This window comes from Octodon degus, unplaced genomic scaffold, assembly GCF_000260255.1.
Source record: "Octodon degus isolate 3935 unplaced genomic scaffold, OctDeg1.0 scaffold00048, whole genome shotgun sequence".
NCBI classification, from domain to species: domain Eukaryota; kingdom Metazoa; phylum Chordata; class Mammalia; order Rodentia; family Octodontidae; genus Octodon; species Octodon degus.
This window is the reverse complement of record NW_004524624.1, coordinates 5,990,579-6,003,971: the sequence shown is the minus strand read 5'-3', so window position 1 is coordinate 6,003,971 and position 13,393 is coordinate 5,990,579. Positions and strand designations below refer to the sequence as shown.

At 51.0% G+C, this 13,393-nt stretch overlaps 1 protein-coding gene across 4 annotated transcripts in view; it reads left to right on the top strand.

Annotated features, from left to right (window-relative positions):
* Cdhr2 (cadherin related family member 2) overlaps positions 1 to 13,393 on the top strand; it is a 37,073-nt gene that overhangs the window by 18,123 nt on the left and 5,557 nt on the right. For all 4 annotated transcript variants that reach the window (XM_023716593.1, XM_023716592.1, XM_023716591.1 and 1 more), the window contains 15 exons: positions 1,638 to 1,727; positions 2,471 to 2,596; positions 2,670 to 2,816; positions 2,904 to 2,979; positions 3,078 to 3,193; positions 3,291 to 3,524; positions 4,417 to 4,572; positions 4,657 to 4,818; positions 5,161 to 5,222; positions 6,503 to 6,746; positions 7,974 to 8,213; positions 10,235 to 10,304; positions 10,864 to 11,469; positions 12,214 to 12,285; positions 12,691 to 12,740. In XM_023716593.1, coding sequence (XP_023572361.1) covers positions 1,638 to 1,727; positions 2,471 to 2,596; positions 2,670 to 2,816; positions 2,904 to 2,979; positions 3,078 to 3,193; positions 3,291 to 3,524; positions 4,417 to 4,572; positions 4,657 to 4,818; positions 5,161 to 5,222; positions 6,503 to 6,746; positions 7,974 to 8,213; positions 10,235 to 10,304; positions 10,864 to 11,469; positions 12,214 to 12,285; positions 12,691 to 12,740 — 2,451 coding nt within the window. The remainder of the gene's footprint in view (positions 1 to 1,637; positions 1,728 to 2,470; positions 2,597 to 2,669; positions 2,817 to 2,903; positions 2,980 to 3,077; positions 3,194 to 3,290; positions 3,525 to 4,416; positions 4,573 to 4,656; positions 4,819 to 5,160; positions 5,223 to 6,502; positions 6,747 to 7,973; positions 8,214 to 10,234; positions 10,305 to 10,863; positions 11,470 to 12,213; positions 12,286 to 12,690; positions 12,741 to 13,393) is intronic.

Here is a 13,393-nt window from a genome sequence, read left to right as displayed (position 1 = left end):
AAATCTATAGGTGCTTCTGACTTCAGGCGTGGTTGATATTCAAGCTGTGTCATCTCCAGTTCACAGTTCTGCTTCTCTTACTGTCTCCGGCCTGGGGATGGGGGTGAGGGTAGGAAGCAGTTCTAAAATTTAAATGGTTATAAAAATGTCTCCTCATAGCTCCAGGCTAACGTCCCACCAATTTTACACCCTGGACAGAGAGACTGTCTCTTCCTTAACGGTTCCAGCCTGAACTCCAAGGCTGCCTTTCATTGGCTCACTTCGGGTCATGTGTCCATCCTTGAACCAATGGGGAGGTCTGGAGTGCTCTGGTTGACTAAGTCTGCATTTCAGCGAGTGGGCAGCCCCAAGTGAAAGACAGGCCTGGGGAGGAGGAGGAAGTTTCCCAGTAGCCACTGGGCAGTGAGCGCAGTATCACTCCTGCATCTTCACTACCACATGCAAAGAGGTAGGAGAGGGGCGCACTAGGCCTTTGAGGAGGCTGGTAGAGGTTGGAATGTCACGTGACACGCTCCGACCTAGTGCCTGTGTGCCTGGCACTGTCCTAGGTGCTTAAGTTGCCCACCCAGCAAGACTTCTCTAGTTGGCACGCTGCGGGGCTCACATTCTAGGGAACAGTACACACAGTAATCAATGAAGCATAGGATGCACAGGATTATTTTAGACGGCACCGAGTTCTATGAAGACCATAAGCGGGGACAAAGTGAGAGAAGGTGGGTGTGAGTGGCTGCTTTTTTCAGCAAGGTCACAAAGACTTCTCAGGGTTGGTGACTTCTGACTAGAGACCTGAATCACAAGGCAGCATCTGGACGTTCCAGGCAGGGGAACAGCAATGGGAGGAGGCCCTGAGGTAGGAATGAGGCTGGCCAGGTAGCTAGAGGATAGAGGGCAGGGCTAGAGGGGTTAGACAGGGGAGGGCAGCCTGAGCTCAGAGGGCTGTGGAAGCTCTCAGGACCATGTTCTAGGTAGTCTGGGGAACCTGGGGAGCTTTGAAGTGCAGAATGGCATGGTCTGATTTATGATCTTCAGAGACATCTTTGGCTGCCTGAGGAAGTGGCAAAAATGCAGAGGAGGGTGCAGAAACTAATCCCTTCTGTTAGAGTCTCCTAGGCCTGGAGGACACAGTTAGAAGTCCAGAATTGGGAGCTCGAGTGAGCCGGTGTGGATGTTGGGGCAGGAAATTGGTAGTCAGGCTGGGTTCTAGAATGTTCCTTCACCTTGGTCCTGAGAGGCTCTACAACTAAGAAGCCAGCTCAAGCCAATAATCTCCAGGACTCTGGAGACAGAGGCAGAAGGACCACAAGTTCAAGGCCAGCCTGGGCAGCTTAGCAAGATCCTGTTTCAAAATAAAGTGGAAAGGGCTGGAGATGCGTGGCGCTCTTGCTTAGCATGTGCCTGGTCCCTGGTTCAATCCCCGACTGCAACATGGAGGAGGAAGAGGAAGAGGAGGAAACCACATCAGGTGGTGAGGCTGTGTAGGGAGAGAAGGACAGCGTGGGTCCTGTTTCCTTTCCCATGGCACCTCTGGCTCCCTCACCTGCTTGGGAGCACATTATCTGTTTGGGATAGTTGAGGAAACAAGTTCAGGAGTGGAGTAGAGGGATTTCGGCCCAAAGGTGACAACGCCCTCCTTTCAGACTCTGCCAGTCGGCTCCGTGGTGTTCTCTGTGGTGGCCACCGATCCAGATACTGGCTCAGGGGGCTTGGTGCAGTACTACATAGACAAGGTGAGTGTGAAAGTCTGCGGGAATAGGTGAGCTCATCGCCTGGCTGCTCCTTCCGGCCACCAGGGGGCAGCATGTCCACAGGCAACCAACCCACAGGGTCCTTGAGAGTCACCCATGCTGAGGCCCAACCTGTCCCTAAACCTCCCTCTGGCTTTCCCACCCCACTTCCACGGGAACCTCACTTTGTGCCGTTGCCAAAAGACTTTGCCTGCTTTGGACCAGATCTTTCCTTGCCCCTCCTGCACCTGTCTGGGCTCTGATGAAAGCTAATGTCTCACCTTGTGGTAGCTAACACACTTCCAGCTTTACAGAGAGGAAACTGATGCTCAGAGAGATCGTAGGTCTTGGCTTTTTAATATTTATTTATTGGCAGAACTGGGGATTGAACTCAGGCCCTGTGCTTGCGAGGCAAGCACTTACTCTGCTGAGCCATCTCCCTAGGCCCCAGGCCTAGGTGTTGTCCAAGGCTACATAGACAGTAAGGGATTCATGAGTCCTTTTATCAGAAAAAATCTTCGTTAGTTATTGCTCCACTTCCCGATTTGGCTTATCTCATGGGGTTTCCAATGTGGAAAATAGCCTCACCAGCTCCACTTCCCAGAGAGGGGAGCTGAGGCTGCAGAGGTGAAGTTTGCATGAATGATCAATGGTTGAGCCAGAATTCAAACCTATGTCCTCTAGGGCAGGGTCAGGTGGGCAGCACTATCCTGGGGGATCCTGACCTGAATATGTCCTCTGCTAAGGTCATCCCTAGTACCCCAGACAGCGAGCATCTCTTCAAGATCTTGGAAAATGGCTCCATTGTGCTCAACAACAGCCTCAACTACAATAGCAAGAGTCCCTTCTACCAGCTGGAGCTGAAGGCCTGCGTGAGTAGGGGTGATGCCAGGCCAGGCCTGTGGACCCATGGCCCTGGCTCATAAAAGGCCCTTCTCCTTTCAGGACTCAGGCGGCAAGTACAACAACACCCTCGTCACACACTGCTCCCAGCCTGTCTTTCTGTCCATCTCCGTGATTGACCAGCCAGACCTGGACCCCCAGTTTCTTAGGGAGTTTTACTCAGGCTCTGTGTATGAGGATGCAACTGTGGTATGTACTGGGTACCTGCAGGGCTCAGGGTGGGCATGAGAGGCAGTGGAGAGGAGGGTCAGAGGCACTGACTCGGTGTCCTTCCAGAACACCCCGGTGCTGACGGTGCAGGCTGTGGATGGAGACAGAGGCATCAATGATGTGATAATCTACAGCATCTCCAGTGAGAATGCAGGGTCCCTAGGCTGAGTCTGGAGCAAGCGGGAGGCTGGGGCTCTGTCAGAGCCTCTGGAAGCAACTGCCTTCCTTGCCTCCCTGCAGATTCCACGAGGCCTGGATGGTTTGCTATTGGGGACAATGGCATCATCAGGGTCAATGGCTCCCTGGACCGTGAGCAACTCCTAGATGAGAATGAGGAAGTGCAGGTGGAGGTTATGGTGAGTGAGGGTTCCTCCATGCTGTAACCTCAGACCTTTGATCTTGTTCTTTCTGAGCACTGGTTCTCTGCACTTTGGTCTCTGCTCTGTGCTTTAGGCCATGGAGAAGAATCTCAATATCTATGGACAAGAGGCCAAGGTGAGCACATGGGTCACAGTAACAGTGTTGGATGTCAATGACCACAAACCGGAGTTTTATAGCTGCGTCCTCCAAGACTGCTCCTTTACCCCCCAAGAAGCCCAAGACAATTTCACTGCCTATGTGGATGAGCATGCCTCCACCCGCATCCCTGTTGACAATCTCACCATGGTCGTCTATGACCCAGACAAGGCAGGTGCAGGGGAAGGGGGCATGGAAGGAGATAATGATGGGCAGTGGTTGGGAGGGAAGTGAGGAGGCAGTGGTAGAAGAGATGATGGTAATGGGTCAGTGAGCTGTGGGAGGTGGGAATTGTTGGGTGATATTTGGAGAAGCTGGGTGATGTTGAATTGTGGGTAATGTACTCAGGGTGATGCTAGGTAGTATTGGCTAGGGAGCAGTGTTGAGTGGGGTCGGTATTGGATGTTGGTCACACTGAGTTGAATATGGATTCTGGTGGTGCTGGTATTGGGTGGGCAGTAATTTTGGGTGATACTGGGTGTCGGGAGATGCAAGGCAGGGTTATGTGTTGTGTCCAGAGTGAACTGAATGTTAGGCTGGAAGGAAGACTGAAATAAAAATTGAGACTAGATTGTAGGTAGCTTGGGTGAAGCTGAATGATAACCATGGGTGGTACTTGGTAGTTTTAGGTGATGAGCATTTGACATAGAATTTTGAGTGGAGGATAATACTTGGTGGCACTAGGTTGTGTGGAGCTGGTGACTGAAGGGTGGGGTTGGGTGAGGAGTGATTGTTGGGTGAGGGTAGGTGGTGGGTGCTGAGTGGTAGCTAGTAAGGAAGGCTGCCAGGAATAGCTTATGGAAATGAGGAGAGTGTGTCTCTGTAGTCCTGCCTGGGACCTGCAGTGTTATGGGAAATCCCCCTTTGATGATGCCATATTTGCAGAGACAAGTGACAAGCCCAGCCTATAGGACCCTGTCATCTTTGTTTAAAGAGCTCTTTTTTGCACCCTCATTGGCTAGGGTTTTCTGAAGCAAGAGCCTGCAGCTGGAGATTGGGGAAAAGATATGAGTGGGCAAGTTCCAGGGGACTGGGACTCCTACTCAACAGCCCACCTTTACAGGGCAACCATGGCACCTTTCTGCTGACCCTGAAGGGCCCCAACGCTGAAGCCTTCAGTGTCTCCCCTGGGAGGGCAGTGGGCTCAGCTGAAGTGCAGGTGCTGGTGAGAAATTCAGAGATGGTGGACTACGAGAACCAGAGTGTGATGCTGGTGCAGGTAAGGAGCGCTCATTGTGGGGTCCTGAGGGGAGGGGCCCATGGGGCAGCCAGGCCCCAACATTGCTGCTTCTTCTGTGTTCAGGTTGTGGCCACTGACTCGGTCAGCAGGAACTTCTCTGTTGCCATGGTGACCATCCATCTTAGAGACATTAATGACCATAGGCCCACATTCCCCCAGAGATTGTATGTCCTCAGTGTGCTGGAGAACAGTGCCACAGGCTCTGAGGTCACCAACAGCATACATGTGAGTGACACGGGATGCATCTGGCTAGGTTGGGAGGCTAATGTGGAGAAGGGCAGATCTGGGAACAGTGGGCTGCTTCAGTCTTTGTATCATTCAACGTGATTGAGCCACAGCAAAGTGTGTGTGTGTGTGTGTGTGTGTGTGTGAGAGAGAGAGAGAGAGAGAGAGAGAGAGAGAGAGAGAGAGAGAGAGCACACTGTGCAGGGCACTTGTGTGTGAATCCAGATGTGGGCTGTCTTTCCTTTGGGCCCGGAAGTAGGACAGCCCTGCCTCCATGAATTGCATGGTAGGCAGCAGTTGCCTTTGTATCTAAACAGTATCCTGTCATCTCCTGTTTCACAGGCCGAAGACCCAGACACAGGTGCATGGGGCAACATCACCTACAGCCTGCTCCCAGGGAACGGGTAAGGTTTTAGTGTGACAGTAGGGGATAGACAAAGCAGGCACAGACTCACATCTCTGCCTCATGAAAGGGTTGGCATATCTTGAGAAAATATAGGTAGCTCAGTTACATTTAAATTTCAGAAATATTGGGGCAGGGGAGATAGTTCAGCGGCATAAGCCTGGCAAGTGTAAGTTCTTGAGTTTAATCTACAGTACCAAAAATCAATCAATCAATATTTCAGAAAAGCAATGAATTATTTTTTAAAAAATATATGTGTTTTCTGGGGCTGGTGAGATGGCTCAGTGGTCTAAAGCACCTACTTAGAACAAGCTTAGCAAAGCCCAGGGACAGCAGTTTAATCCCCAGCACCACATGCCAGCCAGCCCCGCCCCCTGGTGGGTTGAGCTGGCCACACACACACACACACACACACACAAATAAATAAATAAAAATTAAAATATATATGTGTGTGTGTGTGTGTGTTTTCTGTTCCTATAATAATACTTGTGTATTGATTTTTTTTTTTTTTTTTTTTTTTTTTGCGGTACCAGGGATCAAACTTGGGCCCATGTGTTTGCCAAGCAAGTGCTTATGCCACTGAGCTATCTCCCAGCTCTCTCTCTCTCTTTTTCTTTTTTTTAAACAGGGCTTGGGGGCTGGGCAGATGGCTCAGTGGAATAAGCGCATCCCTGGCAAGCACAAGGGCCCGAGTTCAATCCCCGGTTCTGCAAAAAAAAAAAAAAAAAAAAGAAAAGAAAAAAAAGAAACAGGATCTTGCTATATAGTCCAGGCTGGCCTTGAACTTACTATGTAGCTGAGGGTAGCCTCGAACTTGTGGCAGTCCTCTTGCCTCAATCTCTCAAGTGCCTGGATTACAGGCCTATGCTACCATAGCTGGCTCCTATAACAATACTTGATTCTGTATACTTTATAAAGAGAGGTTTCATTAGCTCACAGTTCTCAAAGTTCAAGAGCAGGGTAAGATCCATCAACTGAGCTGCAGTGAAGCCTTCAGAGTGGACAGCATCACCAGAGGCAAAGATTTCACAAGCACACAGGAGGCTTGAGTGAAGGGGGTGCACCGTAACAAGCTCCCAACAGGCCCTGCCTCCTCATACCACTGTTGCACTATATACCGTGCTTCCTATATGAGGGGTGGGGCACATTCATGTCTTGTCCAAACCATAGCAAGAGTGTGTTGGAAATACTGCATGGGACATCCCAAAATATTTGCCATGGTTTATCTGAAATCCAAATTTGAGTGTAATTGTATTTGCTAAATCTGGCTACGCCGAGCAGGGTAGAGCTCTTTGAGGTGGATCCGGACTCAGGGATGGTGACAGTGAGGAATGGCACGCTACTGGACCGGGAGAGGCAGGCCGTGTACTACCTCACACTGCAGGCCACAGATGGGGGCGGCCTATCTGACACCACCATGCTGCAGATCCACCTGCTGGATGTGAACGACAACCCCCCTGAGGTCACTGGCTCCTACAACATCTTCATCCCGGAGGAAGAGGGCGATGTCCATGTGACCATCCAGGTGTGAACTGGCCTAGACCTGCCTGGAGGGAGGGAGGGAGGGAAGAAGGGAGGGAGGGAGAGAGAAAGAGAGAGAGAGAGAGAGAGAGAGAGAGAGAGAGAGAGAGAGAGAGGTATCAAGTTTGAGGTCATGCTGGCCCTGAGTGGAGTGGAGTCAGAGCTTTGCTGTGTGACTCTGAGGAAGTCATTTACTTTCTCTGAGCCTCTGTTTTCTCTTTAGAAAATGAAGACGATCATAGGATTTATTCACAGGCATTGAGGAATGATGAGAAAATAAAGGGCTCAGTAATAGGCTTGGCATGGAAAAAGCCTTACTGCTCAGCCAGGCCTTGTGGTATACACCTGTAATCCCACCACTGAGAAAGGCTTCACAGGAGGACTGAAAGCACAAGTGCTGCCTAGGCAACCTAGCAAGACCTTGCCTCAAAATAAATAATGAGAAGGGCTGAGGATGTTGCTCAATATGAGAGTACCCCTAGAATCAATCCCCAAAACCATAAAAATAAATAAGCAAAGGTTTTTTTTTTTTTTTTTTATATAAACTGCTTGTGTATGTGTGTGTGTATGGTACTAGGGTTAAACTGAGACCCTTGAACAATGTAGGCCAGCGCTCTGCACTGACTAACTCCACAACACTTTTTATTTTTTATTTTGAGACACGGTCTTGCTAAGTTTCTAAGGTTTTCAGGCTGGCCTTGAACTTTTTTTTTTTTTTGCGGAACCGGGGATTGAACTCAGGCCCTTGAGCTTGCCAGGGAAGCGCTTATTCCACTGAGCCATCTCCCCGGCCCCATGGCCTTGAACTTATGATCCTCCTGCCTCAGCCTCCTGAGCAGCTGGGACTGCAGGTGTGCACACTGTTAGCTTTTTAAAAAATTTGAATGTCTGTACTACACTTCCCCATACCCCTTCCCAGTAGCATATCAGCTCCCTAAAGAACTCCTCTTGCTTACAGCTTCCTTCCCAGGACTTAGATTAGGACCACACACATAGTAGGTGCACAATAGACAATTGTGCAATGAATGGAGGACTCAATGATAAAGATCTCAGAACTCTCACATGGTGTGATCACAGTCTCTTGGATAGAAGACCCAGACCATAGGGAGGCCGGGAGATGGCTCTGGCTCTAGGCCAGTCATTGTCCCCATGGGCCAGTGCTGGGGATGGTGGGGAGGCTGCTGGGTGAGGCAGGGACAGGGCTGATGCCAGTGCCTGCTTCTCTGTCCAGGCCTATGACAACGATGAACCAAACACCAACAACAGCCGCCTGTTCTTCAGCCTGCTCCCTGGGCCCTACAGTCAGAACTTCTCAGTGGATCCCGACACTGGGCTCCTGAGGAACGTGGGGCCCTTGGACCGTGAGGCCATTGACCCAGCCCTAGGGGGCCGCATCGTGCTGACTGTGCGTGTGGCTGACTACGGTGTGCCTCAACTCAGCACTGAAGTCAATGTCACTGTCACTGTGGAGGTATGACCAACCCTGGGCTGTGCAGGTGGCTGGCCTCTGCTTCCAGTATAACTGGGTTTCACTCCTCTTGCGGTGCTGTGGCGGGTTGGGGAACCCTGGACTGGGCTGTCTGGCTGTGGGGCTTAGGTAGTCACTCAACTCCCCTGGCCCTTCAGTCCCTCGAGTGTATGATCAGGGTGGGGACAGTCAGAGGAGGTGTTACTGAATGGAAAGTATTCTGACCACAGAAAGTACTTGGAGAAGATTAGCTTAATTGTCATTCAGTTCCTGCCTGAAACCCTCTTAGCTCCCCACCACTTAAAGGCAAAGAGCAGGGGTGAAAATCAGCACTGATAGGGTCCACTGCACACTGGGGCCTGAGAGGGAGGGGTTGGTTATTGTCATTTTATTGATCATGAAAATTAGCCATGGAGCAATTCGGTGGCTTTCCTGGAGTTGTGCAGTGAGGACTTGAACGTAGCTCTGAAGCTGCCACCGGCTTACAAGGCAGCCTGCTGTGGAAAAGGACTAACAGAGGTGCACCTCTACGATGGCCGTGGTGTGGGCTGTGCAGCGCAGTCTGCACGCTGCACATAGCAGACCTGGGCTCCACTGGGTTGGGTTTTACCGCTCTCCTATAAAGATCAGAGAGTGCAGCCTCAAGAATAGTGCAGAAGCAGAAGCCAATTGAGGGCCTGCTGGCTGCCCTGGAAAGAGGGTAGCCTACAAAGAGGAAAAATGGAAGCGCTGCGCTTGTGAGGGTCTTCATTCTGTCCTGCAAGTGGGGACTGCTACCGCATTTTCCAGGTGCAGACACAGAGATCAAAATCACACAGAGGCAGAGGGAGGGATCTGAGTCAGAGCTGCCCTCCTGGCCACCCCCGTGAGTTAGGGTGCTGTGAGAATGTACCTGGTCAGGAGCTGGCGGGGGCAGTCCGGAAAACTGCTACCTGGATGAGCATCTCAACCAGGTGCCGTGGTGCGTGCTTCTCACCCCAGCACGCTGGGAGGCTGAGGCAGGATAACTGCAAGTTCAGGTTCAGCCTGGGTAACTTAGCAGTTTAGCAAGATGCTGTGTTAAAAACAAAACAAAAAACTGGTGATGTAGCTCAGGGTGAGGCTCTGGGTTCAATTTCTAGTACCTCAAAAAGAAAACAAACAAAAACCTAAAATGCCAAAGTGCACAAGTCTCAGCTGGGCATTCTTCTGTATCTTTAGTCCCAGCTGTGCAGAGAGAAGGCTCAGTGGTGGTTTGAGACAGCCTGGGCCACAGAGTGAGATGAAAGAAAGAGGGGAGAAAGAGACAGAGAAGAAACTACACCTCACTGAAGGAAGGGAGCTTAGGTTTGTAAGTGTCCAGTCTATAGTTGGATAGAAAAAGGCAAACCTCCAGCATGAGTTGGAAGGGCCAGAACACTCAGTACCCTCCATGCTCATGCCAGAGTTAGGGGACGATGTGGCATTGTTCCATGCCATGAGAACAGTAGTGAGGGCTCCAGCCAGGTCTGGAGAGGGAGCCGTGAGCACGGAGCAGCAGGCGTCAGAGGGCAGGACCAGGGTAAGCCCTGGCTGTGCCTGGGCACAGGGCTGGTGCTGTGGGGTCAGACAAAGAAGAAGAGGTGAGGAGGAAATGGAGGTCACCAAGCCACAGAGCTGATGTCAACACTTCAATCTGAGAGACAGGAAGTCCAGCTGATGGGGACAGGCCTGTGGTGGGACACCTGGAAGTGTGTTTCTGAAAAGCAGGGCTTAAGACAGTTTCAAGGTCAAAGAGACAAAAGGAGGCAGAGCTTCCTGACTGTGTATAGGCAACTTCGGGAGCCCACCACGTGCCTGTGAGCCCCAGCCAGGTGACCAGGGCAGGGTCCTCCCTCTCAAAGGCTGTTTCCACCTCTTGGAAGCAGGCAATGCTATCCAAGGAGACCCGAGAGTCCCTGTTTCTGCTGTGGCTGAGGAATCACTGGCTTCTCAGATCAGCTTTGGGCAGGGCAAACCCTCAGGGCTATTGGGTCCCTGGGGCTCAGATCTGCCTCTACCTGCAGGACATCAATGACAACCTGCCTATCTTCAACCAGTCCAGCTACCAATTCTTTGTGAAGGAGAGGGATCCAGGTAAGCCCTCTCTGGGCATCAAGTGCCAGAACTGGGCACTGGGTGACTGTCTGGATTAGAAGAGGGCATGCGTGCGAAGTGTTCCATGAAGTGCTGGGTATATAGTAAACACCTGATTAATGCTGTTAATTTGTGAGGAAGTGTAAGGGAAAATGCTTGCTTACTTTGGAGAGAGAGAGAGAGAGAGAGAGAGAGAGAGAGAGAGAGAGAGAGAGTTTATAGGGCTGAAGGCCTCCACACTGAGCTACATACCCAGGACCCTGTAAAAATTTTCTTTTATTTGAGACACAGTCTTGTTAAGTTGCTAAGTTGCCCATACTGAACTTGAACTTGAACTTGCCATTCTCTTGCCTCAGCCTCCTGGAGTGCTGCGGTTAGAATGTGCACCATTATGTCCCACTTCAGATGTGTTATTTTAAATCTCACCTCTGTCCTCAAGTAGCAATAATAATATCAACAGCTATACTCAGAGGGCAGATCCAGAAGCCCTGGACTTTAAGACAGAGGAGGCTTTCAATGCCTGGCCAGAGTCTCTTCAAGCTCTGTCCCTTGTCCCCAGGAGCGCTGGTGGGTAACGTGGAAGCCTGGGATACAGACCAGACAGAAGCCAACAACCGCATCAGCTTCAGCCTGTCAGGGGCGGGTGCCAACAACTTCATACTCCGAGGTGTGGTGCTAGGATTTGGGAGGGCCAAGGGCGAACTCTCGCTGCCCTCAGACATAAGTCTGGACTATGAGGTCCAGGACTTCTTCCAGCTGGTGGTGAGTGCCGAGAACCCAGCCACCCAGGAGTATAAGGCCACTGCAGAAGTCAGAGTGACTGTGGTGGATGTGAATGACGAGCCGCCCACTCTGGTCGAAGCCTCACTGCAGGGCATCTCCGTGGCTGAGAATGGCTCACAGCATGGTGAAGTGGCTGTGGTGGTTGCCCAGGATGTGGACACTGGGGCCCAGCTGGAGATACAGCTGATGAACGTCATCTGCACCAAGGCCGGGGTTGACATGGGCAGCAAGTGTCAAGGCTGGTTCTTGGTAGTAGCCAACGGGTCTGTGTACATCAATCAGAGCGAGGCCATCGACTACGAGGCCTGTGACCAGGTAACACTGGTAGTGCGGGCCTACGACCTCAATACGGATCCCGGCTTCCAGGCCTACAGCATAAATGGTGAGGGGGCCTGGCTGATAGGGCTGCAGCATGGGGACCTTGGGGTGGGCGAAGCCCTGGCCTGGGACTCATAGGTGTGGCTCTGACTCCTGGCTTCAGCCCTTCCAAGCTGTGTCACTGGCAAAGTCCACCTTCTGTCCAGTGTGAAAGTTAAACAAAAACATGTATGCAGAGCATTTAGTTCAGTGCCTGGCATACAGTAGGTGGCTAATTAAAGTTACTAATGAGGCAACATAAAGCAAAGAACATACTTGTAGACCAAATGTATATTCATGCCCCACTTCTGACACCCAGTATCAATAATTCCATATTAATAACTGGCATATATTGAGTCTTTATGAGAACCAAGAACTATGCCTGATACATAGCTTCTCCCACTCCCTGTGCTAGAGCCAGAGATCAATTCTAGGGCCTTGCTCATGCTAGGCAAGTGCTCTACCACTGAGCTACCACCACTGAGCTACACACACACACACATAGTGGTCAGGTGGGATGATACACCTAGGCTGGCTGGGCCCCTTCTGGCTCACCACTCTTGCTGTGTGACTTTGGCAAGCTGCATAACCCTCTCTGAAGTGTAAGAATGATGCTCCCACCCACTCAGAGCAGAGAAGACCTTGCGGGGGTCCTGCATCAGGAGCTGGGAAAGGGACTGATGGGGCGATGTAGAGTGCGGCTAGGGCCCAGGCTCTTTGGGTCGGGCCTTCACCAGGCACCTTGAGCCAGCCAAGCTTGTCTCCTTAGGAAGCCTCACCATCACCATTGAGGACGTGAATGACAATGTGCCCTATTTTCTGCCGGAAAGTGAGACTTTTGGTAAGTGGCCACCCTGTCTTTACACCACCACACACACCTCCCTGTGCCACATAGACACCCTCGGGCACCTGATCCTCCTTAGGCCCAGGGAGCCCTTAGAAAAAGATAAATGGCTCTAATTCTACCTCCTCCAAGAGTTGCAAGTGGAGGGACACCTGAATTTTCCATTCCTGTTCTGCCTCATCAGATGATGAGGTCTGAGCCAGGCCTGCCCCTACTGGGCCTCAGTTTCTCCATCTGTACAATGGAGATGAATATCTAATTCAAGTATACCTGTCATGGGAGTCTCTTTTGGAAAAGACAGTGAGTGCAGGTTTGAGGGCTGAAGTCTGAGCTGGGCTTGTGGGTGGAGTGGGCCCGGTGGGCACTGCCCAACTGCACTAACCTTTCCTGCTCAACTTGTAGTGATCATCCTGGAACTCGTGAGACCCAACCAGCAGGTGGCTTCTGTTCGAGTGAGTCCTTGGCACCAGCCTTTGTTGGCCACATTAGCCTCAGAGGACACAGAGCTAAGGCCCTTGGCCTTTATGCTGCCCCCCCAAATGTCTGAACATGAGAAAGGGTGCACGCTTACGTAGGAAAACACAAACCTCAAGACAGAAACAAACACCTGCCTAATTGATCTGATCAAATTTCACTAATTGTTCAATTTAGTATTCATAAAAATTTCATGACCATGAACACCACTTTGCAGGCTTGATTTTTCTGACTACACCAGAATTCTTGAGTATGACAGAAATCAGAGCCTACTTTATATTAAGTGCATTCTTTCTAGTTAAATAATTTCCTCAGCAATGGTGTAAAAAGGCTTCCAGTTTGTTATGGTGTTGGATAGTGTGTTCAGCAGCTGGGAGTGCCAGTGCCGTGCTGGGGAGGCTTCCCCCAGGGACCTGGGGCTGAGCCTGGAAGGACCTCTCTGGGACTCAGTTTCTCTGTCTGAGAAGTAGCTAGTGGTTCTGGAAGATGCTCTCTGCAATGCCCTGGAAAGGACATTGGTGTACATAGCAGGCAGACAGGCGTAGATAGGAGATAGCCAGGCTAAGAGCCCATAAGACAAAGTGTTTTTCTTCTTTTCTCTTTCTGTTCTCTCTCTCTCTCTCTCTCTCTC